Here is a 27229-nt window from a genome sequence, read left to right on the forward strand (position 1 = left end):
ATTAATCATTAAATATAGATACCTGGTTTTCTTAATAAGCACACTTATTTAAAAGAAAACTATTAAAAATATTTTAAAACTAAACCTGAACCAGTAAGACATACTGTCCAATGGACAATCACATATACTAAACCCAATGATAGACCTATTCACTTACCCACTTGAACTTTCATTGGCTGAGTCTTCTCCATTATTGAAATGGGTTCACTGGATGTCAGTCCCTTCATGGCAGAAACACTGATCTGGTATTCTGTGTCTGCTGAAAGGTCACGAACACTGAGTGTGGTGGTCTGAGGACCCACACTGAGAGCGTGCTGTCGGCTTCCAGCCGTCATTGGTATAAGAAGGACTTTATAGCCAGTCACTGGACTAGGAGATGGACTCCAACTTAGCTTAATGTATTTTGATGAGACTTCTGTGGCAACCAAATTTGAAGGAGGTTCAATAACTGCAAAGTAACAAGCCGAACAGTGACTAAAAACAGTGAGATGCAGGGGCACCTGGCCTACAGAACTGGAGGAGCATATGTCTCTTGATCTAGGGGTCATAGGTTCAAGCCCACGTTGTTTATAGAGAATAAATAAATAAATAAATAATAACTACAGTGAGATGCAACCCTTAGGTTTGGACAATCAATTCTCCTTATCCAAATTAATCATGAATTAGTCTAGAAGAGCTGCCTAGTTCCAACTCTCTACTTCCACCTATACCTATCCACAACCAAAAGAAACTCAGTGCCTGATTTTTAGTCCGGGCACTGAGAAAATTAGGGGAAAAGAAAGTTGTTGGAAGACATTAATAATAAGATGTCTGATGTAAATTCTGTGGAACCAAGATTTCCATTTTGGTTTTGATATTTTATTCATTGTCTTTATTCTTAGGTATCAAAGTAGGCACTTGATAAATATCTGTTTAATCAATTACTTACTCAATTCTTTTTCTCTTTTAATGATACTATAAAGGCTAAAATATAATCTTTAAAAGACACTTCATAGTACAGTAAGAAAGATAAAGGATTCAGCAGCTCTTAAACAAGTTCTTCTAATTTTAGAAAATTTTATTCTCACTTATTTCAAGCCAAGGAAAAAATGTTCATAATGCCACCAAGAGTGACTCAATGTTTTATAACATGTACACTAACAAGGAAATATTGATCATCTAAAACATTTCTATCCTTATGCAATGTAGAATCTAGTGAGGTACTTAACAGATAATATGACAGTGAGGTACTGAACAGGTAATATGAAGTATTTTAAGATACTTCAGATCAAATTTTCACACTTTTACATTTGTCAATGGAATCAACTTCCCAGAATATACAGTTCCTTTTTCTAAAATTGAAATTACATTTCATCCTGCAAGAAGTGGATGATCAAACAGGCACAAATTTCCTCATGGCCTCTTCAAAAAGGTAATCATATGGAGTGCATAAAAATGATTTCTAAAAAGTGACAAGTGGTGGGAGCAGGGAGAAACAACAGATGTGCCAACTGGATGTTTGGCCAAAACTTTTGAGTGACACAGAGATAAAGCCGCGGACCAAACCAGGAAGGAAGAGAGGCCCCAAGGAGCACAGTGAACACCTGCAAAGCAGCCCCATGCCCTATGCAAGCCAAGTTCAAACAGTGGCAGGATGGACATTTGGTCTATCCCACACATGCACCCCAGGGAAGACAGGGCAGCGTTAGAATGTTTAAAAAACTAAGTAAAGAGAGGTTAATCGGGAGAAAGTGGGGTGAGGGGATCAATTTTGTAATCACATAGAGCAAGAGAATCAGACATTAGGCAGTAAAACAAAAGAAAGAGGCTTGGAGCCCATGAAGTAATGAGAAGGGGTTCTGAAACAGAACTACAGCCCTCGAATGTTGCCAAAATACTTGGGGTTTGGAGATTAAAGAGTTTATAAGACTGAAGAAGTAGCTATTTAGAACTTATCTTTAATCCCTTGTCAATTCTCAGGCTAAGAGAAGAACAATCATGGAAATTGTGACTTTTTAATGGCCAAAAGGATGTTTATGAAATGTCCTCTGAAATGTCTTTTCTTTCTCCCATGTATTTAGAAGAAATAACTGATAAAAATGGGAAGATTTTCCAGATGTGGAAGGATTAAACTGACTGATCCTTGAAGTATTTTTTAAAAACTTTGAAAACATGCAGAGAATGATGATAGAAAACCCTTTTGTTTCACCAGTGAGAGAACACTGTTTCTCACTAGTTGATGTTGCTGAATGATACATGTCTGCCCAGCCCGTCATTGCTTACTTCAGAGTGTAAGGCCATTAAAGCAAGTATATGGAGAGCATAATTATGGACATTCAACATGCACAAAATCGTCGCAGAGAAAGAGAACAAGTCAAACGTGTCCAAAAATGATTTTTAAGAACTTTATAATGATATAAATGTTTTACTTCATGTTCTACCGAGGGAGGGGGAACAATGCAAATGATAAGTTGAGTTACTAAAAAGCCATATGATGGAGTATACACCTGGAGAATCACCAGATGTGTTTGAGTAAATGTGCCTATTTTTAGAATACCTGTAAAGCTATAAATGCTACCAAATAATGGAAAAGGCGAACACAGGGGAACACTGAACCATTCACTCACCTTCTTCTCCACTAACCAATTCACCAAGTTGTTCGTCAACACCAGAGCACACCTGGGAGATGATCTCATTCTGAATATCCACAATTGCATCAAAGTTGGCCACGTTGAAAACATGGTTTAATGAAGGCGTGGAAGCGATTTGTTTGAGTTCTTTTGCATCTGCAGCTTTAATGCCTTCAAAAACAAAAGGACAAGGATATATATTGGAAAGAAAAATGTGCTGAATTAGGGAAGTTCTTTGCCTTCTCAGTCCTTCAAAAGTAAAGCCATTTGTAAATCCTTATGTAGTCATAAATCAGAATTGCTTGGCTTCATAACGAACGTGCGATTGTTCAAATGACAAAGTCATTTTATAATTTAATAGAAAGTGGCTGGCCAGAAAGGAAAATGAATGGTTAATAAAACAGAGCAGGCTCTCATCTCAACCCTGCCATCATTTGCCTCTGCCATCTGTAAAGATAATACTATTTTTTCTTCCAGAGTCCTGAATGACCTGGAACCCTCCAAATTCTTCAAGTATTACATAATACAGGAAACACATCTAAAAAAGCACTTAATGATAATACAAGGAGGATCTTTATTAGAATCATTGGTCCAGCATTCTTTGAAAAGGAGAGGGCTGGCAAAAATATGAATACCACCTCACAATGCATAGGCTAAGGGAGTTATGTATTAAGAGAAATACATAAGCAGAATTTTTATTCAAAAGATGACATGGTTTAACACTACACTATGAAATGCACTAAACACTTCTAATAGCATCTTTCTTTAAGGAATGTACCTTTCTTCTTCATAAGCATTAATTATTGAGTATGTCGAGAGCAAAAATACTTAACCAAATGTGACCTACCCAAAGAGAAAACTTCAACCCCAATATTTCGAAGCTCTCTTGCTGGGATTTCCACTTCATCCTGGGATTTGCCATCCGTAATAATAATTGCCACTTTAGGAAAGCCAACTCTTGCTCCAGCAGATTCCGTGAAAGTATTTTTAATTAAGTAATCAATGGCATCCCCTGAAGTGAAAAAGAAACATGTTCGTTCACTCCTTACTATAATATTTTGCCAAAGTCAAAAACCATGTGATTATTCTCAAGATTATTTAGCATGTTAAAATTGTGCAGTGCACAATTTCTTTCCCATACAGCTATTTCATTTATTTTCAACAATAAAAAAATTTGTAAAATCATACCTGTCATTGTGTTGCCACCTTTGTATGGAATTCTTTTAATTGCAGCCAGAAGCTCATCCCTTTGGTAGTACTGATTTAAGTTAAATTCAGTCCTGGTATCAGAGCTGTACTGAACAACTCCAACCCTTGTCTTCTCTTCCCCAATGTCAAAAGCAGACACAAGAGCACCAATAAAGTCTAGAATGTATTTAAAATTATTTCTTCCCACACTCCATGAGCCATCCACGAGGAACACTAGATCAGTCCAGGCACTGACAGAGCATTCTGAAATACATTTGATATATTTTTAAATGATGTATTCTTAACTCTATCCATCCTTAACAAATACAAACTAACATTGAAAAACTATGGTCTCCTTAAATCATTTTGTTCATTAGAACATATTCACATTGTTCTTCACCCACAACTGATATGCACAAAAGAATATATCATTTTATTAACAAACACAGAAGCATTTTCAGTGCCTTCACTAAGATGGATTTATGGAACAATATGGCTCATAATTAGTATATAAGACTTTGTGCAAGAAGAGATAAATAGATACATGACCTACTCTCCAAGAACATGTGACTGAAGTATTCATCCTATCAACCTATTTTTATAAACGACATCCTTTTCCTTTTCTCTCCAAGTACAAATTACACAAAACATCTGGGATACATACAAAATAAGCAGTGTCTTCATTCCTTGGTACTTAGCAATAAATACAAAACAATTGCTGTCTTATCCAAGCAGATGTAGTTAAGCAGAAGGAAAGGGAAAATCTTTTAAAATTCTGCATTTTAGAACACAATTGTCTAAAGTTTGCAGTGACTTAGTCTAGAGGGTTAATAGAATCTAACAGAAGTAAAAAGAAGCATAGGGGCACGTGGGCAGCTCAGTCATTTAACCTTCTACCTTCAGCTCTGGTCATGATCCCAGAGTCCTGGGACCCAGAATGGAGCATTGGGCTCCCTGCTCAATAAGGAGTCTGCTTCTCCCTCTCTCTCTGCTCCCCCCAACCCCTCCCACCAGATCCTGCTCTCTCACTCTCTCTCTCAAATAAATAAATAAAATCTTTAAAAAAAAGATGTAAAAAGAAGTATAAATATGATACAAGATAGTCAAAATATCTTATTGTCCTAATTACCAGTGTATTTAAATTTGACACCTAAAACCTACTTTTACAAAACAAAGAATAGAAAAACATTTCAGTTCAAAAGTAAAAAAGGCACATTATATCTTTAAATTACTTAAATGCAATGACTGGCTTTTATAAATGAACACCTGTGTCTTTCCTTTTCTCTGCAGTCAGAATGAAAACAGGCTGATTTTCATGAAAATCTGTATTTGAAAGGCAACACAAAGTGAATTTTCTGAAAATGTTTTCATCCTTGTAAGTCAGCTGGTGAATAACAAAAGAAATACTTGGCTACAAAGAGAAGGAAAGGGTCTTGGAAAATTTTGGAGCTAAATACAAGTTGTGTGCTTAAATAATTTTTGCATACCATTTAAGGGGCCCATTTAAGTCTATTGATTGGTCAATATTTGCTATGATGCTTTGATTTAGAATAAATATTGATGGTTGAGGAAAAATATTAGCATTATAACTACTACAAAGTTCATTGTAGATTATTAGACATCAGAAAGAATGATGAACAGGCATTTGTAAGGAAAAATTCTAGGTAAAGGGGACTTTGTATTCAAATCCTTTTGCTGTCCTCCTGGTCATAAATCCAACTTTTATAAGTAGCAAATTAGAAGTCCAAGAAACCCCTTAAGGGTTTCCAAGTAAGTCAGACAAAACAATAGAACACAAAGGAGGCTAGAAATTGCCAAAACTAGACTGAATAAAATTCCTTTTGTTTGGTTATGAGTGCACCAAGGATCATTGGGTATCTTATTTTGTTTGGGGTTGGGCTCCCAACTGTATATTACAAAGAACACTGTGAACAGCGTTGTTTTTCGTGACTTTTTCTTTTCTAATTTGTTGTTTTTCGTGACTTTTTCTTTTCTAATTTGTCTCCATGATTCTTTGTGGGGGTGAAATAACAATAGAGGTGGTGCAAGAATGTATCAGAATGACCGGGGGAGTTGTTTTAAACTGGATAAGGCTCCACCTCCATCTCTCACCCCACTGAGTCCCAGACACCAGCTCCCCAAAATCCTCTCTGAAAAATGTATATATCCTTTAGATATGTGAAGACCCACATGTTACTAGAGCTGTCTTACACAGACACTGGAAATGGTGACACTGACATCAATGAAAGGCATGCAAATACTCTAGAGGTGAGCATAACACAGCCAGAGATTTGGGAATATATTTCCATGGCAAGAAATTCTTCAAACATAAGGAGGGCATCTCTCTGGTATTCTAGCTTTATATTCCCCATATAGCCCTATTTCTATTCGTTTGTCTTTGAGAAATGAGTTAAGTCTAGTGGTGAGCTTTGTTTTTCACCTACTGCCAAAATCCTACCAAAACAAACAAACACACACAAAAAAAGGTGGATACACACCAATATACAGTTTATTCCCAGTATAATGAATACTTACTAAATGGAATGAAAAACTGACTAGAAACTCAAAATGTAGGTAGTACAACCTGTTTTGTCAGATATTACTATTATATTGCCCATATTACTTCTAGATAACACCTATAGAAGTTAATATAGGAATAAAATCAAAGTATGCATATACTTGGAACATCTCCTTTACGTTACATTTGTTACTTCTATAAATCCAAGCAAAAATATTAAGGGAAATACTTACTTTGTATCTCTGGTTTTCCAGGTTTCTTCTCACCTGGCTTTGTCGGACCACCTGTTTGAACTGAGTCAAAACTTGATTATTACAAAAAGAAATGAACCTGTACAAATACTTCCTAAAAATATAAATATGTTGTTTTCCCACTACTGTCTTTCAAACGTATGATCCATGCCCAGCTGCTTAGAGAATACTGCCAAATAAGCCATGCCTTACAAATTACTTTTGGTGAGGTTTTAGCTGTATTTCAAAAAGACAGTGATATTGTAGGCTGGCAAAGTTTAATGTTTTTAATAGTTTTCGCTCATAATGTTCCTGCTGCTTCCAAAGACTAGGGTTGTAAATCAAGAATGAATTATTTACATCCACAAATACCTAGGTTCATAGGAAGAATATTTAATACTGATACAAAGCAACTCTGCATAATAGATTAAATCTGAAAGCTGGAGATGTCTCCAGCAAAATTAAAAGCATAAAGGTACTTTATATGTGTGCTTACTTGTTAGTTGTCCTATAACAGGTACACTTTCCTCTACTTCATCATATGAAGTAATTGTCACCACATACTCTATTTCAGGTATAAGGTCTGATAATAAAGTTTCAGTGGTACTAGCTGCAAGGGTAAATTCTTTAGTGGGCCCATCTGGAAATACAGAAAGGAAAATATGAATGGAATAAACTATCTTTCACATATAACATGACACAATATAATATCATTCCCAGATATACTCAAAATCTAAAAAAATAAATATATATACATTTTTTCAGAACCTCCAAACACTATCTCCATTATCTTCTTCTCTCTTCTGAAACCAAAACTTTGAAATTCTATAAATGGACTGGCATAAATGTCCATAAATGGACTTTACTTAATGATAATCATATTCAATATTTGTTTGAGGACTCAAGGTTTCCTCTGGGATAAAGATACGTCAGAATATCAAACCAAAATTTCCCATTGTTTCTGAAGGTAAATGGTAGATAACAAAATTATCTCATAAATGAGACCCAAAAACCCCCAGAAAATAACTTAATTTTAAATTATGTCATGGAGAAGAGCGAAGAAAGGTTATTAGGGGATGAAAATCAACTCAAGAACAACAAACACCATAAGCTGAAATTAAGCTGTAGTGGGAAGCAGTCTGGACAATGCATTCTCCATCCTCAAAAGGTTGTTTATATTAATAGGTAGCCACAGTTCTCTCAGTTGACTTAACTAGATATCAAACATTTCAAAATACCATGTACTGGGTATGTACTTATATACTGACAGTTATGTACTCCCCTCTACTTCCTACCACCTGACCAGAGTATGTTCATTCTTAATTCAATCAGGAAACAGTATTTCCTAGGGACTAAGAACCTTCTAGGATTTTTAATTTTATTATATTTTCATCAAAACAGAAATAATCAAAAGAAGTAACAGGTAGTATAATAGAACCCCAAGAAACAGTCCTGGTTTAAGTGTGGAGCATGCAGAACCAACCAGGGCCCCCAAAGGACAAGATACCAGGGCTCTGCTGGGCTGGGTGGTCTCGGTGCCAGTTTGCAGAGCACAGAAGTCAGGAATTCCCATTACGTGGAAACCGATAGAACTGTTTTTCAACAGCTTTATTGCTTTGGAATAAACGAATGAGTTAACTGCAAGTACATTTGGGGAGAAAAGATTCAAAGAAGAAAAAGCAAATTGTTGACCCCTTAAGTTCCCAGATCCTATTAAAAATTTTTTCCCAGTTCTGTGAGAAATTAGCATTTTAAATCATTAGTATTTTTAGAGGCCATAGTGATAAATTATACTGACCTCATCCCTCTCTATTATCGGCCAGATAAGACTTTTTCCTACCACCTGACCAGTGTTAGTGGAAATGGTTATTTTCCCTTTCCATGTTAAAACTGAAAGTTAATCAACAGAGATTAGTTTTCCACACTTGGGCAACATCATAAACACTTAAAGATAACTCCTGAGAATAATCAAAACAAGGTGTTTTGTTGTTGTTGTTTTTCAAAGACTCTTAGCCCAGGATCTGTGGAATCCACCTTGCCAAAGTAAATTCCTGTCTTCCATCATGGCAGCTAACCATCATTCCATATTCCAGAATGTTTCCTGAATACTGAAATGTGCAGGAGACTGGGTAAGGAATTACAACTCACTTCATCACTTTAATATTGAAAAGACTAATTCAAGAAGAATATCAAGAAGTGAGAATCCTATTTTATAAAATCAAATATTACAAGCAATATTCTGACCAGGCAAAAAAAAAAAAAAAAAGTCCACTTTTAATAACAGCAGCTTAGCACAATGAACCATTTTAATAAAACTCAATACTACAAAAATATAATAATGAGTACTAGGCTGGAAATCTGAAGACCTGAGTTTACCAAATATCTGGTGACATTGGTTGAATTCCTAAGGTTTTCTAAATATCAGCTTTCTCATAATGAAATGGAAGGAGGAGAGAAGACTGGTTTATATCATCTTTGATGTCTCTGTTTTAAAACCCCAACATCTCAAAACTTACCTGTTGTAGGGTCCACTGTTATTCTGTAACCCACAATTGGATCAGCTGGTCTTGCCCATGACATATGAACAGTATTTTCATCTATTATTTTAAAATTCAAGTCTGAAGGTGGGTCAACTGCAAAAGAGAGAGTTGAGATCAAATATATTTTCCAATTCACAAATTTTCAATTTAATCAATAAAGAATTGTGTTGAGCAAAGCTTACTAAAATTGTCTTTGCATAAATTTGTTTCCAACAAATATAAAAGATATCTTGTTGGATAAGAATAAAATTAAAAGCTGACAAGATATGACAAAACATCAGAGAGTATACATATTATAGAAGACAGCACAAAACACTTTTGATTCTTGAGTTGCTAGGTCATCCAAGGATGGCCAGCAAAATCAAGCATAATAGAAACATATTTGGATACAAGTACATACAAGTACAATGAAATCACAGATAATAACCACATATGCAAACAATTCACATAACAATTAAAGGGATCTCAATACATGCGGAGAGCATTTTGAACAAGCATGCCAAATCACAACCTGCTTATAACCATAGAAGTTAATTTAGAACATTGACATAGTAGTATTTTTCCCAAAATATGGAAAAGAATCACTGATGTTTTTGATTCTCTGCATCATTGTTGTGCATAATTTTTGTTTGATAGATCTCAGTCTGTGCAGAGATGAAATTTAATGAAAGAGAGAAGTCATGGGAAATTTAGCACTGTTATGTTGCACAAGAAAATATACATTTAAATGTATATTACATGGACAAATGTTCACATGGACAAATATTCAAAAATAGTAATAAGGGCTGTTAATTTATAAATATATAAAAATTATATGTAAACAGTTGTTTATAAAACTAATATTCTGCCTGTTTACACCAATATGCTTGCTGTATGTTTGCCAGGTGTAAACCCACACTGTTATTTTCCTTTGCAGCAGGTATACTCCATACTAGAAATGGCATTTTAGATTAAAATGCCAGTATGGTCCTTTACAAAACAATGGTTAATTATGAAAAGACAACATCAAACCATATGTTTATGGACATTTATTTACAGAACTTAAAGACAGTGAAGAAGGATCAGTGATCTAAAGACATGACTGTGCATAAAAACTTGGAGAAGTCAATGACAGGAATACTTGAAAAGTACAGAAAGAAATAGTTTACATACAAAACTATACAGCTTCATGCATGTGTCAATGAAATGTTGACTTGTTTTTAGTTTCCCACAATGAACGAAAGCCTCCATGTACAATAGTCATTACACAAAGACGTTTCAGAGATATTTTATAATGATATTCTCTCTGCAATGTTCATGCCTCTTCATGCAGCATTGTACTGACTCACTGTCAGTGCATGGTCAATGTGTTATAAATGATTACCCTTGAAGTAGGTCAACAAAGTAAGATGACTAGCAGCCATCCTCTTCTTAAAGTATTTAAGTCTGAAAGTGTTCCTTGTGAGTCAGATTCTTTGCATCTCTTTTGAGGGATTACGATCTCCTTTTAGGTTTTCATAGATCTCAATTGAAATACAGTGGTAGCGTTGAGACGCGAGTCACAGAATTTAACTGGGGTTAGGGATCTCTGTAATATTAATAGCACATTTAAATGGAAATAAAACAAATTAAGTAAGCAAACATTTGCTTTGAAGAACTGATGCTTCCGACTGTAGGAGATGGCTTCTTATTTTCGTTGGATATACTAGCCACGGAATGAATGTTATTTTCTTACTATCCATACACAGGCAGTGAGATTAGACTATTAATCTACATGCATAGCTTAATTATTCAACATTCTGTTGTCTGTAATCATATTGCAAGGTTTAGCTGGAGTCATCACTTAGTATAACAAGCATGCAACAAATGTTAATAGAACAAGAGGTATTAAGAATATCATTATAAAATATTGTTCCAGTAGCAATGGCTCAGGACAAATTTAATGCAAAGGCAGACACAACTGGCCTGAGCATGCTTTTAAAAAAAATCAGTACATGGAAAAACAGTACCACCAACCTTGCAAGGAAATTGACCTGAAGCAGCGGACATTAGGTTAAAACTGCTGAAGGGCAGCAGCGGCCCACCTTGTTGGTGTCCAAATGACCAGGATTCCAGAAAAACTGAAAAATTGACTGTTGGGAAAAGTCTTTAACACTTCAGAGGATTTTAAGGTGTTCATAGAAAGTCAGATGTGGTACTTGGGAATCAAAAGCAGGAAAGAATGGCCAAGTAGCATGTGTACAACTGAGAGCCCACTCCACTTTTCTACTTTGTATCACATGTAAAACCTTCCAGGCTTGCCACACCATTTGTATGCTTTTTGCTTGTTCATTTCACAAGAAAAGATAACAAGGCAGGTGTGAGTAGGGTCCCGTGTCAACTTGATCAATGAGAAACATTTCTTTATTAATTTTGAAAACCTTTTTTTGCATAAAAATAAATCACAACTGCCAACGCATTGTCACAAGCAATGTCTACCCTGAGACAATGCAGATGCCAGAATATTTCAAATATGAGCTGAGCTATCTATGATGGATTATGATTGCAGAGAGCCACAGTTGCATAGAATGAGAATCTGAACCAAGAGAACTAGAACTCAAATTATAAATAAATAACATACCTGAAGACCGATAACAGAAAGACTAAAATTTTAAGTACTCCTAACTTTAGTAGTTTTAACTCCCATTTAGGAATAATGCTTTCCCTTATCAACAAGCTATGCTATGAAAACTGCATTCTGGTGATATTTTTGTTACATAAATTGACAGGATGTGGGGCTTTTTAGGAATGATAATTAGAGCCAGCCATTTTCCGAGTGTCTACTACACAACAGGCAGAGTACAAGTCACCTTTATTGTCTCTTTTTCTTCTCATAATGAGCCAGCATAATGTGCCCTGTTATCCTTTTCACAGATGAGTCAGTGAAATTCAGAGAGATTAATACAGCTAATAAGCAACAAAACTTTGATCCCATAGTCGGACTCCAGAGCATACAATGTAAAAAAGAAGAAATATTTGAGTGAATGGCTAACTTTACAAAGCAATATTTGTACATATGTGCCTATTAATACATACCCTTGCATTTTTTTATTCTATTAAAAAACATTCTTTGATGTCTGTTCAGTAAGAAATATGTGGTATTCAGATATTTCCAGTTCAGATATGGATAGAATTTGAGAAATTAACTTTGCCCATTTTCTTTAAAACTAAAGTATCTATCCTGATATGTATTTTATAAAACAATTTTTTTCATTATGGTAAGCAAAAGGAAGTTTACCAACAGAGATGAATGGATGGATGGAAAGATGGACAGAGAGGAGAATGGTCTAGTAAGTTTTGGTAACATATATGTTAAAGATAAAGCAAAACATACTACCCAAATATCATCTTGATGAACTAGCAAGATCTTTTAGTCTGATCTCTGTGGTAACCCTGAAAAGGATATTACTCTACCTTCAGAAACCTTTAGTAGTATGCAAAAGTGCTTTCACTTTATGCATTTGGCATTAATTTATATCTTCCATCCAAAGCTAGTCTAAGTTTAATGATCTTTGCCATGATATAATCATTTTATTTGTGTTTGTAAGATAAAAAATGAACAGTTGACATTTTAAACAAGTGAGGGATTATTCTGTACACATTACAAGACATGTTCTTTTTCAGGGCTGAGCAGTTTTCAAGCAAGAAGCAACCTAGTACTAAAGCAGGACAAGAAAACCTGAAGTAACCACATTAGTTGACTGAGTTATTCAGCCTCTCTTCCTCATTTTCCCATTTGCAAATGAGAAAATCAGAACAGATGATCTGTAAGTTCCCCTATAGTCCAAAATTTCTGTTATGGCACAGTATTATCAGATAAACATAAACACAGGGGCATTTGGGTGGCTCAGTTAGTTAAGCATCTGCCTTCAGCTCAGGTCATGATCCCAGAGTCCTAGGATTGAGCCTCAGATTGGGCTCCCAGTTCAGCGGGGAGTCTCCTTCTCCCATGCCCGACTCCCCCACCCCTGACTTGTGCTCTCTCTCACTATCTCTCTCTTTCAAATAAATAAAATCTAAAAAAAAAAAAAAAGACAAACATAGACACATTATAAAAATACATATTAATTAGCCTCTAACCTAGACACAAGACAATTACAACTTGTCTGTAACGGCCTCAACTCACTGGTCAATTGATAATAACCTCATTAATTATAAATACAAGTCAAACTTACTAAACTTAAAACCCTGTTTTTCACAAGACATGTTCAACTTAAATTCCAGGTTAATTAGAAAGATGTCTAATTCTCAGGGAATGCTGGCCATTAATCTTTTAAATGCTAAGTATTAAGTATCCTAAAAGGCAATTAACATACTATATGATACATGAAACAAAAATGATTCATACATTCTAGGTCATACAGAACACTGGCCAAGTTACAAGGCCAATAAAGTCTACTAAAGCAAAAAAAAAAAAAAAAAAAAATCATTTCGCCCTCATTTCCATAAGACAAAATACTGTATTATGAAAAATAAAGTTCCTTGTATAAGCAGATAGAAGGAAAACAACAGGACAAGAGTGGTACCACTATAAAAAAAGGAGATACAAAAAGTGTATGCTAAAACCTTTTAATTAATTTCAAAAAAGGTATTGTTTTTAACATATACAAAGTTAAGGAAATAGAAATTGGTTGGAAAATAGTATGAATTCAAGAGTTCAAGCATGGCATTGTACAAGGGAAAGAAAAGTAACTATGGCCATTTTACATTACAGCTCAGTTCAAAATGACATAGCAGGGGTGCCAGTTGAAATTTTGAAATGTCCCCCAATGTTTCCAAGAAATTTTCTTTCCAGTCATTATCCCCAGAAAGACCTTGGCCACAAATTGTGGTAGCCCTTCACAAGCTCGTGGGACCACTTAGCTGGTAGTGAACACGCAAGCTGTGCTGTCCAATACAGGAGCCACCAGCCACATGGGGCGATTAAGCACTTGAAATGCAGACAGTTCAAAATAAAACACACTCCAAGTGGAAAAGATATGTCTGATTGCAAATACTTAGTACAAAGTTGTAAAATATCACACTAAAAAAATTTATATTGATTACATGTTGAAGTGATAACATGGTGGATATAGTGGGGTAAGTTAGATGTAATATAAAGAGTAATGTCTCCTGTTTCTTCTTCCTTTTTTAATGTGACAGCCAGAAAATTTTAAGTCACACATGTGGCGTGCTTTTGTGGCTTACAATATATATATTTTTGACAGTAGTAAACTAGAAAACAAGGCAAAAAAAAATGAATTCCAATAAAACGTAATTATTAAATGCTGACCCTAAGGAGGTGGGAGACAAAAAGACACAGCTGAAGCAAAAGTGAGCTGCACCAGATTGGAAAGTTAAAATGCGAGAAATATGGAAATGATCAGTAACATAGATAGTAAAATGTTCTCTTCTTTTCATTACTGCTGTATAGTTGACACACAATAGCAAAATGTTCTCTTTAACTGCACTTTGCTAAGTAGCCATTGTCCAATTGAGAATTGATTTTTTCCACTTACATCATTTCCAACCTAATTCTTTTCCTAATAATTCTCAAATCTTTCTGATTTTCAAATAACTATTCTCTTAAGGGGCAATAAATAGGCCACTTCAGTGAATTATCTAAAAATATCTTTAGAAGGGCTTCCAGAAGCTCCTCAAATAAAATTCCTTCCTAAAAACGACATAGAGAGGAACATTAAAGGCAACCTCATCTGAGTATTACTTCACAAAGACCACTTTGCAAAGCCTCTACAGTCACACAGGAGGGGTCAGATAAGAGGAGCAAGTTTCTGTCACTTTTCTAAGCAGGTAACAAATTCTGGAGCCTCTCTGTTTTTCCTAATCTTCATTTTTTTTTTTTTTTTTTTTTGCACCTACCATCCTGAAGTGGAAAATCAAACACAATAGAAAGTTTTTTTAAAAAATCTCAGTGTTGCTATGAAAGGGCTCTCCTTTCCCACAACCTCTAAAAAAGTACCACCCACCCTAGAATTCCCACAGCTAGCTGCCCCAAGCATTTCTTTCCTCCCTTAACTCCATCTGGGGCATTTTTATTGGGAAAAAAAACAAATTAAGGTGTCTGTTATGGTATTATCTGATTTACCTTGCAGAACAAACAATAACTCTAGTTTGTGGGGTCTCGGATGATTCTTGAAGGAACACAGAAGCTCTCACTAGATTAATACACAGAAATAACTTTTTAAATAAATACTGAGAAATTAGGACATCAAGTGCACATAATAAAAAGAATAAAGTGAGGTTAAAAATCTAGCAAACGTCCTTCATTTTCAGGACTTAGTCGTTTTGCAGACCTCGGGACCAGGACACCCAGGTCCCAGCCCCTGACGGAACCCACTCAGGTCTGATGTGAGAGGGAAGAGGAAAGGATGGAGAGCCTGGCCTTCCTGGCGCCCGCTTGCTTTCTGGATTGGAAACCTTGGCGCAGACCCGAACTGTCCTCGCCGTACTGGGCCTGAGCCACGTTCCTCTGAGCTCCACAAACCAAACAGGGAAGCAGTGACCCTGGGTCAGGAGAACCCATTCTGGGTCCGGATCTCCGCTTGCCACCCATCCCCGAGGCGGTTTAGTTGCCACCTGGTTCGCCTCCACCGTCCGCCTAAACGGCTGAGCTCCCCACAAAACACACAGAGGCGCAGAGCCGGCACTGTTGGAGTCCTTTATTTCATGCTGTCCCCGAGGTCACAGCCCGGAACCAGGTGGTGAACAGCCATGCGAGCGAGCCTGCCCGCGCTCTGGGGCTCCCGGGTAGCACCAGGAGGCGTCCAGTTCGTAGAGCTGGGTGCAGCTGTCGCCCCCTCCCGGCTGGCTGATCCTCTCGGAAGGCGGCAGTGTAGGTGGCAGTGTGGACAGCACACCGCAGGGACAAGCGCAGGGAGACAACACAGCACTGTACGGAATGGTTTAAGCAGAATACGAAAGAGCTTGACCTGAGAGCTGGAAAATAGACAGACCTCAGGAGAAGGGGGTGTTTCTCTGAGAGGAGAGAAACATCCGGAGAAAACACGAAGTACAGGGAAAACGGAGCAAGCAATAGTGGCAAGATCCTTTGTCTTTTCCTTTCTAGAGTTCTGCATTGTCACTGAGGGAGGGGAAAGGAAGAGCATTTTACCTTCTGCCTCAATGGAAGACAGGAGCAGGGCCGCGCCCAGGGCGGCGAGCACTGGGGGAAGCCTGGGTCGCATGCTCAGCGTCCAAGCTCACAGCCACATGAAGGGATCTGCGGGAAGAAGCAGTGACCGTATCAGAACCGGGTCCGGGCAGGCCTGGCACCAGGTTAGAACTGGAGCCTGGAGCCAGGCCAGGACCCGACCAGATCTGCCTTAATAACCTCAGGGCCCAGCCTGGCGTATAATAGGCCTATTGTGGAGCGGTGGAAGTCAAGTTCATCTGCTGCAGTTTAATCATAGCACTAAGAGGGATTTCAAGTTTAAAGAGGGTTCTGTTTTCCTGGAGGTTGGTCCTGCTTAGCATCCCTGGGTGATGGCCTTACCAGGCCCCACATGACTTCATCCTGCCTTGGTGATGGCTAATTCAGAGGTCACTTTATCCCTGACTCAACTAAATGTCTCTTCCAGCTGGGGATTTTATTTGGCCGGCAGCTTTTTCCTAGCTGTTGAACTCTTTAGGTAACTGTACTTTAGTGGTCTCAGGGTAGTTTGGAAAAGTATAATAAACCTCTTTTATTCTCCTTTTTTTTTTTTCTTCATTTTGTTCTGCCTACAAATATGCAGCTCTTTAAGGTCTGAAATGGATTATACAGAAATATGTAAGTCCCAGCCGAAACCTGACCGGACAGCTAGCTGCTTTGTCTTCACATCTGATAAATCTTTTACCCAAGATGAGGGGAAAACAACTCTAAGATACATAATTTTTTAAAAAAGGACAAGCCATAGAACAGACAAAAAAAAAAAAACAAAACACTCTTGTCTGTTTTCCCAAGATATTTTTATTCCTTTAACTTATTTTCACTTCACTTATTCCAGAAGATTCCAAATTCCAGAAGATTGCAGGTATATATGGTCCACATGAGACTATGTTCTATTCTGATTTTTCCAGATTCTGTACCTAGATTATTAATTCCTTAAAGACAAAGAGTCTAATTCATCTTTGGTAACTCCTAGCACACAGTAGGTGTTTAGTCTAAGGTCCAACTCAGAGACAAAAGCTACTAGCAATGAACTGAACTGGGAAACTGCCAGAGGCAAAACATAAAAAGAGAGTTGACTGTGAAGTACATAAATTATTATAAAGCAACAGATGAGTCCCCTTGAAAAACGAAGTTCTGTTTGGGAATCCAAAAAGGAGCCAAAGGTCGAACTCTCTTTGAGAAAAGAAACTGACAAGCTCCAACCATGCCCTTCCAAATTATTGGCACAATGTATTAGAGCATCTCTCCTCTGCCTGAGTGTAAATTGCATTTTAAACGTCTGATGAGCAGGCGTGCCAAATTGCCCAGAGGTCCTTTTTATGAAGCCAAGATTAAAATGTTGGCGCTGCTCTGAAGATTCAAGGGCTCCAGCGATTTCTTTCTTCCTAATTAACAGCTGTTTGACATTTCTAACCCTCTTCTTCCATCAGTGAAAAGCAGGAGGTGAGACTGGCCCATTGTTCCCATCAGCTGGCCTTAACTTTGCTACAGTAATTTCCAACTCAGTTGGCAGCGTGCTCGCGAAAACTTAAAGGCTGACAATCGACCCATCAAAAAGCTCTATGCAACCTTTTTTTTATTAAATCTTGAACTCTTCACAAAAACCTTAATAGTGGAAGGAAGCTCTTTTGTCTGGGTCTAGAGCGCCACCTATTGGCTGCCTGACTCAGCGGCAAGAATGAATCATGTTGCGCTGGGGTATCCGAACCTACCCGCCGGCCAGTCATCCCTTCCATACATTAAAAAAAGAAGAAGGAAAAACAAAAACAAACAAACAAGCAAACAAACAAAAAACCACTCTCCTTTTAGCCAAAACCTTTATGTGAATGCTTAGCTCAATGCTTCACTGAACATTCTCAGACATAAATGTCTGAAAGAGGCCGCCCCCTCCTGAATGAAAATGAATCATTTGCGGAGGAGCGCGTGCGGAGGGAGGTCTTAAGGGACTGGTCTCCTTCCACCAACTTGCCCCCTCTCCCACCCCGCCAGAAAAGACCCATTCTTTAACTCCTGATTCCAGTTAAAAAAGAAACTTAATACGTTACCCCGTGGGGTTTCTCCAGATCCCTTCCGAGTCACCTACCTCCTCTTACCCACGGCGACCTTGACATTAGCCAAGGGCGGGTTTAGTGCCCATTCCCTTCCTTGCTCCATCCTCCCCCAGTGCTCCAGCATACTTTAGATCACATAGTCCAGGCTTGGGGGTGGGGGTGAGGGATAGGGGTTTTGGAACGCCCCTATGGGTCCCCTTTCCCTAAGGACACTCGAGTCAGGGTACCTCTTTTCCTCCCTCACTTCGAATCTCCGCTCCATAAATGAACCCGGCGCCTCCAAGCTCTCTGATCTTTACACTGTGTAGAATTTGGGATGGAAACTACTTCAGAGGTTCCACGGAGCCCTAGTATGGCCTCAACCAATGCACTCGGGAAGAGGTCAGGAAGGGGAGCTTTCTCCAGAAGTTGAGAAGGCCAAGGCTGAGTTCCCTAGAGCTGGATTAACCCACCATCTCAGATGCTTTGAAAAGCAAAAGAGCCAGAACACTCGACTAGGAATCTGTCTCAAGATGCCACACACACCCGCGCAGCTTCGACGAGCTGCAGAGCACTCAGCCAGCCCTCCAAAGAATTCCGCACCATGCGTCACTAAAATACCTTCCCAGCGCCGGGGCTGCACCACCGCACCCCCGGGGAAAGCTATTGCCAAGAGATAACGCGGTGGCCACAGAATCTGGGGCACGCTTCATTGAAATCGACAGCATCTATACATGAAATTCCTCTGCAAATAGAAACAATGAGCAGGGTGCTTTACGCACACAGCCGCCCTGTACAGCCCTTAAGAAAAACTACAGTTCTTTCTCCCACAAAGATAAAAGGAATCGCAGAACCCCAAGATACCCGGCAAATCTCGGGCAGAGCTCCACTCTTACGAGTGCAAACCGTTCTTGCCTGCGACCCTTAAGGGCTTGGGCAACAGGCTAGAAACAAGTTCCCCTAATTATCTTTGCGAGGTGTGGGGTAAGGGTAAATGGCTAGAAGCCGGACCAACCTGAGGCGGTGGTGACCGAGGTAGCGGCGGCGACAGCGGCTTCCCGGCGTCGTGGAAGCCGGGGTCCTGTGTGACCCCCGCACGCCCAGGCAACTGGCGCTGCGCTGGAGGAGAACCTGGCGGCTGCCGGGAGGTGGGCAGCTGCAAGGCCACCGAGGAGGCAAAGAGGCTGAGGATCCCAAGAGGTGCGGCAGACGCTGAGGAACCGGTGGAGACTGCCCGGGACCGCAGCTGCCCGCGCGCGGACGCGTCTGCGACGGTTCGCCTTAGTCGAGTGGGAAGAGGCTCCGCGCCACGGGCTACTTAATAGAGGGCTGTTCCCAGCTCTCAGTTTACTCGGTTACGAAACGCCTGAGAAGGTGGACGGCTGCCACGGGGTGATGTATGCTCCTCCGGCGGTGAAGGAGGTCTACTTTTGGGAACGTGTGCATACTTCCAGCATTCCTTCAGCGTGAGGTGGCGATCCCCGTAGTAGCAATACCCCGCCGGGGAGGGGGGAGGATGAAGGGAGGGGGAAGAGGAAGCCAGGAGGGGGACAGCCGCAGTCGGGTTCACTGCCAAGGGAAGCCGCTCACTCCTCCGCTTGGGGCGGGCTGGAGAGCTCGGGTTTCCCTATCCTTGCGATTTTCTTTAATGAATTTATTTTTTTCTAAATTAAGAACAATAGGAGGGAGGGAAGCGACTCTTTTACATTCAGAACTGCAAGAACGTGTGACCGACCCCAAACCACGCTAGCCGCATCCCCCATCATCACCACCTACACTTTCCTCCCCCTCTGTCCTGGGTGCACTTAAAACCGATTTACGGGGTTTCCATTAACTAACTGTCTGTGCACGCGGCGCGCCTTCTGTCTTTTCCAATCTTCGAGCTGCGATTGGGAACCCGTACAGCAGCCCGCAGGGCTCGGAGACGGGATGGATGGCTTTCCCAGTCCTGTCTTGCTTCCCTGATGCTTTGCGACGGAACTGAGAGGCTTAATTTGAGCCAAGATTGAGGTCAAGGGACGCAATGAAACCTAGGGATCCTCAGAACAGGAAGCCGCTAGAGAACAACTTGTAATCACGGCAGAGACCTTGAGCATAAGCTGACCCCGGCGGAGGGTTTTAATTTGCCCTTAAAACCCCTGGGGGTCAAGGAGAAGAATGAAATTAAGTTTCCCCCAGCTGCCAAAGAGATGGAGGACAAATGGGGGCTTACATTCTGAGAGCATCTTCTCCTTTCTACCAACCCCCCCCCCCTTGGCTCCACCCTCCTTGGCCTGAGCAGCGAGCCTGGCACTCAGGATTGCCAAACGTGCTAGGCGCACGGGAGGAAGTGCGGGGCTCCTACACTGTGGCATTAGAAAAGGCTCCAGAAGAAGTTCAGATTACTCACGTCTGTGCCCTCAGCACAAGCCCTGTACCTTTGGCCTCCTGACGTCCAGAGGCTAACCCTGGAGACTGAGCCACCCAAACAGAGGAGGGGGCTCGGAGGCGAACGCGGGAGCTATTCTCCTGGACCTGACCGCCCCCAATAGTAAAAGCGGAGGTTTTTGTCTCTAATGTAAACTTCTCTTCCCTGTTTGATCTGACGTCTGCAAATTGGGCCTTCCCTCCAACAGGCGCGATATCCTCTGAACTTGCCTTTAGAACGACAAGAACTTGCTGAGCGCCCTCCTCCCCCCCCCCAACTCTGTCCCACTCACAGCTGCCTCCAGCGAAAGCCAGAGGAAGCCAGAGAGAAGACTGGACGGAAGGAACGGGAAAAAATGGGAATCTCCACCTCTGCACATTCCCTGAGTACACAGGGCCCACTCGAAGTCCAGCTGGGCAGCTCTCACAAAGAGCCCACACACGCGCATAGTCTTCCCCCTTCAAACTCTCACAACCCCGAGTGTCCAGCACAAACCTCCACCCGCACCCTCACTCAAATTCCTGCTTACAGACGCACGTGGGCTGGTAGCGGGCTCGATGACAGAGCCCAGAGGCAGCTAAGTCCCGGCAGCCGCCGGCGGGACAGAGGGTAGCGCTGCGCTGCACCCTGCAGACGCCCTGGCCCCCACAGCGGCCTGGAACCGCCTGGGATACCCCTTGGGAAACCGACTCCCACTGTCTAGAAAAGGAAAACCGTCGCCTTGCACGCCAGCCCAGGCTGGCTGGGGTTTGCATTTCACCCAGGTTTGTGTGTGTGTGTGTGTGTGTGTGCGCGCGCGCGCGCGCGTGTGCGCGCGCGTTTTTCTTTATGTACTTTTTGTTTTTAATTTGTGATGCCAAAGTTGTTGACTGGGGAGCAGTGTAACTCTGTGTGTTGATATTACTGCTTTTAAAAGAGTTCTCTCTCCTGTTGCGTTGACTCAGAGCTGCACATGTTGAGCTCAAGACCCCAAGAGCGCTCACTTGGTGCAGCTCTCGGACCCAGACTGGCGTCCTGGGGACCCCCGTGGCCATCCTCTCTTAAGGCATTGTCGCTCACAGACAGATTTAATGCATTTGAAATAATTGCTACAAAGGTCTGTAACAAAGTCACCGGCCTCAAAACACCCTCTGTCCCTCAAAAAAAAAAAAAAAAAAAAAAAAAAAAAAAAAAAAAAAAAAATCTCTACGCAGTGCTTCCAAAGTAGAATAAGAGGAAAGAAGGGACACTGGTTCGGGAAATACACACATATATATTCACAAGCTAATCCAAGCACTCCCATTCCCAGGAGACATGCGTGCAACTCAAGGGTATCCAAAAGAGATCTTCAGGGACTTTCCACCAGGACATCTGCACGGTTTGACCTCCGGGGCTCTTAGGCACGCTAGACTTCTAGCACCCTAAGTGAATATGTGGGTTTAAAAACAAAACAAAACACCAAAACCTTGTAAACCCTCCTCCCATCTGTCCCCTTTTGTAGTGCGTCCAGTCCTTACCCCTTGGAATTCATCAGTGTTTGCAACGAATTGATATTTACCGACTAAAGCAGAGCTGATTGAAATTTGATTGCTTTCTGTCCTCAGGTTAAACCCGGGGATCTCCCTCTCCTCATTCTCCCTGCCTTCCGCTCGCACCTCTTCTCCCTCCGGCTCTGGGGTTCCCGGCGGTTCGGGAGCTTCGGATTCCTTGTCCGACAGCGCGATCTACTGGTCAGCGCGAGCGCTGGCGCCCGAGGTCAAACTACACAGTGTAGACCCAGAAGTTGAGATTTTATTTAAGGGAGTTTTGGGAAAAGAAAAAAAAAGAAGAAGAAAAAGAAAGAAAGAAAGAAAGAAAGAAAGAAAGAAAGAAAGAAAGAAAGAAAGAAAGAAAGAAAGAAAGAAAGAAAGAAAGAAAGAAAGAAAGAAAGAAAGAAAGAAAGAAAGAAAGAAAGAAAGAAAGAAAGAAAAAGGAAGGAAGGAAGGAAGGAAGGAAGGAAGGAAGGAAGGAAGGAAGGAAGGAAGGAAGGAAGGAAGGAAAAGAAAAGAAAAGAACCTGTCATTCATCTGCCTGGTTCCCAGAAATGGCTGACAGCCAGCAAGACGGCAGAACAAGTGAGGAGGTAGCATAGACTTTCTCTGTGTCCCTCAGCTAACAGCCTATGGAAGTTCTTGCCCCAAGGCCATGGCAAAGTTCTGGTCAAGGGTAAACAATGGAAGAGGTGCTACTTTCAGGAAGGAGTTCAGATTACAGGGTGGGGGGTGGGGGGAATCTCATCCCTAATTTACAAAAAGGCAAAAGCACCCTCTTCATTGGTTTCCTGGGGGTTAACCTAGCCAGGGTTCCTGGTACAGGTGAAGGTGCTTGCTGAAGTACCTGGTGGGGAACCTGGGAAGAGGAACCCAGGCTGAATGTGCACTGCTTGTCCCATTCTGGGAGCTCTGTGTGGGTTGTAGCCAGAGCAGACTTTAAGGGTCTTGGGCCAAGAAAGCCCTTATAAGCTCCTCCCTCTCCCACTCCTCTTGCTTGTGTTCCCTCGCTCGATGTCGCTCTCTGTCAAATAAATAAATAAAATCTTTTTTTTTTTTTAAATGTTAAGAGAGGAAGTGGCACTCTACACTAATTTTCGGGGGCAGCGAGGCAGTGTGCCTGAAGAGTCAAGAGGTCACATATCTGAGTCCTTTCATTTAGAACCCTGTGCACTTAATGACCACCTTCTGTGTGCCTGTACGGTGACAAGCTCAGAGCACTGGATATGATGATAAGATGAGGACTTGCCCTCAAAACTCTGTTAAGGAAGAACTGAGGCACCTGAAGCAAACGTCACTGGCCCCCTCACATCTCTGAAGAGTTTATGGCTTCAAAACGTTTAATGTTACAAATGAGAAAGGGTAGAGAGCTGCCCTTTCTGGACTAGCAAAGCTGAGCAATCCAGAGGCCAAAGCCGTCCCTACAGGAAGGAAGAAGGAATACCGCACTCCTGCCTTCTTGACAGGCCCTGATTCTTCACAAAGAGCTACTTCTGTGGAGTCTACAGCTTTGCGCACCCCTCACTTGTCCTGAGAAAATTTCTCTCTGTCAGAATGGGAGCAACCATGGAGCAGAAAACAGTAAGTGCTTCATATTCATCCTCCTCCCCAAGGTGGCTAGCTCAAATTTCAAGAGACTTCAAAAAGCTGTGGTTGCGTGGAAAGTTACGAAGCTTAAAACAAAACAAAACAAAAAAACAAACAAACAAAAACCCTGCATCCTAATACTAATACAGTATCTTCTTAGGAAGAACCATTCAAATTTAATAAAAGTCCAATGCTGGTGGGAGTTGATTATTCAGTGAGCTCTGACCTCCTTGAACAAACTGTGAAAGATACAAGGGAGTAAATTCAGTTTCAGGTTAAGAAAGCAACACTTTGCCACTTCATTTCCGTCAGATTCAATACTGGCTAAGTCATCCTTACCACCGAGGGACTTGGAATCTATTTATTTTATAACCCTCAAAGTAGCACAAGGTCCAGAATTTCTAGTCAGACCGCTGCTCTGTGTGTGGACTGTCAGTATGTGTGCACTGACACAAACTTTCAGGTTGCAGGAAAATGTGAAAAATCACAGGAACCCATTTTTCAGGATGTGGTCTTGGCCTTCAAACTCACTACCTAATAAATTGAAACGCAATAGTGATGAAATCCTAGAAGGTTTCATTGGCCCCAGTTGGAGCTCCAGTGTAGGATAAAGTGTAACCATACCAAGGCTTCATTTAAGAAAGCATTTTTATATACTTACCACTTCATTCAGCTACCTTTAGGAAGCACAGACACCCAGGTATTCAAAGCAGAGGGAATCCCAGATTGTGCAATGTTCCTAAATCTAAGGTGGAACGGAATGCGCCCTCTGGTGGAAAAGAGGGAAAGGATGGCCATTACCTGACTAGACTCCTTCAAACGCTTGTATCTTGAGCGTTCGTTCAGCAAACGCTGTTGCTCTAATCATGATGTTCACTAGAAACCGTGGGGGATTTTTTTTTTTTAAAAGGCAAATCAAAAGAGACCCTCTCCATAAGAAAACATAAGTGGAGTAACAAAAGCCAGAAATAAACATAAACAAATCCAAATGGCTCAAAAGAGGTCTAGAGACAGTGTGTAGTTGCAAGCAGACAGACCAGCATGAAAAATAATTTGGGGGGGAGGGATCATGGTATACAGAACCAAAACAAATAACAACGCAAGGCGCAATCAGCACAACCCATGATTCAGAACGTTCTTGCAGGAAGGAAAAAAAAATAAAAGGCGATTTCCCCACAAACCGGTTGCTCTATAAATCAGTCTCTCCACAGACCCATGACAAGAAAAAAGAGGGGAAAGAGGAGATTGTTACGAAAAAATATTTAGAAACCATAGCAACCAAATAATAACAATAACAATAATAGTTGTCAAGAGCTATTCTAGGATCTGAAATGGTATCTTACTTGCAAGCTAACAAGTTAACATATTACAGATTCGGGGATGCTGGCAGAACGCACAAGGAACCAGACCCCAAGGAGTGACTGACAGGATGAACAGCAGCCAGAGGATCATCATTTGCACTGGTCCTCCAGGCCCTGGGTCCCATAGGCTAATGCAAAGAAGGCTCAATGACCCTTACATAGACCACGGGTTGCATTATCGGAACAGAACCGGGCTTGGGGAACCCATGTCTCTTCTGAGGGCAGTGAGCCTGCCTGACTTTTGCTCTGAAAGGAGGCATTCTCTTTGTTACACTGGACAGTAAACAAACTTGCCCTTTGCACCAGAGAGAGAAATTACCTCTGTATCCTCAAGCTGCAAATATACAAACACCCTAGAAACATCCTTTGAAACAAAGGCAGCAAGACCCGAGAAGCGTGAGAGACCCATGGAGGCATGGCTCCCCACGCTAGGAATTGCTGCGAGTTCATGGAAGGCAGAAGGCAGCAAATGCTGAGGTGGTCCCTAAAGAATTTCTGGAGGAGGAAGACTTTAAAGCACTAACAGTTAACATTCCAAGTCCAAAATTCAAAATGAGAAGTTGAGAAAATAGCAAAGGGACAGGAAATGTCTTGGGCAATAAATAAAGCAGAGTTGTTTGAGGCGAAAGTTTGTGAATACAATGGAATAGTATTAGAGCTTGGAAGTGGCTGAGATTCTAGAATCCACTCCACTGAGCAAATAATTGACAGGGTGTGTTCCAGACACTGCATGAAGCATTTTACATATGTCAGTTCACAAGATTTAATTATTATCTCTATGCTTATAGATAAGGAACTGAGGCTCGAGGGAGTCAAGTGATTTACTAGTTAATTTTGGAACTCAGACCTGAACTCTGCTCTCTGACATCTGAGTTCATGGTCTTTCCACTGTATTAAAATGAATGCTTATTACACAAAAGAATAACTTTAAAAATGTGTTGTAAAAAATCTAATCTGGCAATGGAGCTCACAGAAACTTTCTGAGAAGAAAGCCTGCAAGCCAGGAGGCAGCGAGAGGTGCCCAGAGTCCAGGTGAGAGACTCAGAGAGTCTACCTTGTGGCGCTCACAATAGTGGCAAGCAAAGAGGAAGAAGACTGGTGTTAGGAAGTCAGAATGGGGAAATATTTTTAAATGACTGAGCAAAGTCAGATGACTGAAAGAATGATGTGCCATGGGGAAAATAAGGGAATTGGGACAGGCAAGCCACTTTTAAAAGAACATGACAAGGGGCATCGGGGTGGCTCAGTCAGTTAAAGGTCTGCCTTTGGCTCAGGTCATGATCTCAGGGTCCTGGGATGGAGCCCCTCCTGGGATGGAGCCTTAAGCCCTGCCCCCCACATCATCAGGCTCCCCTCTTGGGGGGAGGGGTTGTCTGCTTCTCCCTCTCCCTCTACGACTCTCCCTGCTTGTGTTCTTGCTCTCTCACAGAAATAAATTAAATCTTAAAAAGAGAGAGAGAGAGAGAGAGAGAGAGAGAGAGAACATGACAAAATGGCCTTATAAATGACCAAAATCCCTGGCAGGTTTTGTTTTTTTTTTTCTAACGAAAAAAGTTTGGAGGAACTTTCTATTACATTTTATTAATATGTTTATAAAAAATATAAATAATATCTCAGATTTCAATACAGATTTTTTAAGAGAGAGAAATGCTCCTTCCCTTTTTTTGCCAGAATTTTGCAAAGTGTGAAAAACTACTTAAGAATCACATTTGCCTTTATCATATGATCTCCCTGATATGAGGAAGTGGTGATGCAACATGGAGGCTTAAGTGGGTAGAAGAATAAATGAAACAAGATGGGATTGGGAGGGAGACAAACCATAAGTGACTCTTAATCTCACAAAACAAACTGAGGGTTGCCGGGGGGAGGGGGTTGGGGAGAAGGGGGTGGGATTATGGACATTGGGGAGGGTATGTGATTTGGTGAGTGCTGTGAAGTGTGTAAACCTGGTGATTCACAGACCTGGGGATAAAAATATATGTATATAAAAAATATATGTTTATAAAAAATAAAAAAAAAATATATATATATATATATATATATAATCCCACAACTCCAAAAAAAAAAAAAAAAAAAAAAAAAA

The 27229-nt window shown here is 40.7% G+C and overlaps 1 protein-coding gene across 5 annotated transcripts in view; it reads right to left on the reverse strand.

The window, feature by feature from the left end:
* Positions 1–19922, reverse strand: part of COL12A1 (collagen type XII alpha 1 chain) — a 121072-nt gene extending 101150 nt beyond the window's left edge. The window contains exons 1-9 of one of the 5 annotated variants that reach the window (XM_059178470.1): positions 19299–19922; positions 16215–16322; positions 9062–9178; positions 7042–7185; positions 6549–6608; positions 3798–4061; positions 3457–3621; positions 2607–2780; positions 158–448 (exon numbers count right to left, since the gene is read on the reverse strand). In XM_059178470.1, the coding sequence (XP_059034453.1) occupies positions 158–448; positions 2607–2780; positions 3457–3621; positions 3798–4061; positions 6549–6608; positions 7042–7185; positions 9062–9178; positions 16215–16287 (1288 nt within the window). In that variant the 5' untranslated portion in view covers positions 16288–16322; positions 19299–19922. Of the gene's footprint in view, positions 1–157; positions 449–2606; positions 2781–3456; positions 3622–3797; positions 4062–6548; positions 6609–7041; positions 7186–9061; positions 9179–11080; positions 13219–16214; positions 16323–19298 lie in introns of those variants that run through there. The other 4 variants (XM_059178473.1, XM_059178472.1, XM_059178471.1 and 1 more) reach the window with 4 other exon arrangements.
* Between the last annotated feature and the right edge of the window lie 7307 nt (positions 19923–27229).

The sequence above is a fragment of the Mustela lutreola genome, chromosome 6 (genome assembly GCF_030435805.1).
Source record: "Mustela lutreola isolate mMusLut2 chromosome 6, mMusLut2.pri, whole genome shotgun sequence".
NCBI classification, from domain to species: domain Eukaryota; kingdom Metazoa; phylum Chordata; class Mammalia; order Carnivora; family Mustelidae; genus Mustela; species Mustela lutreola.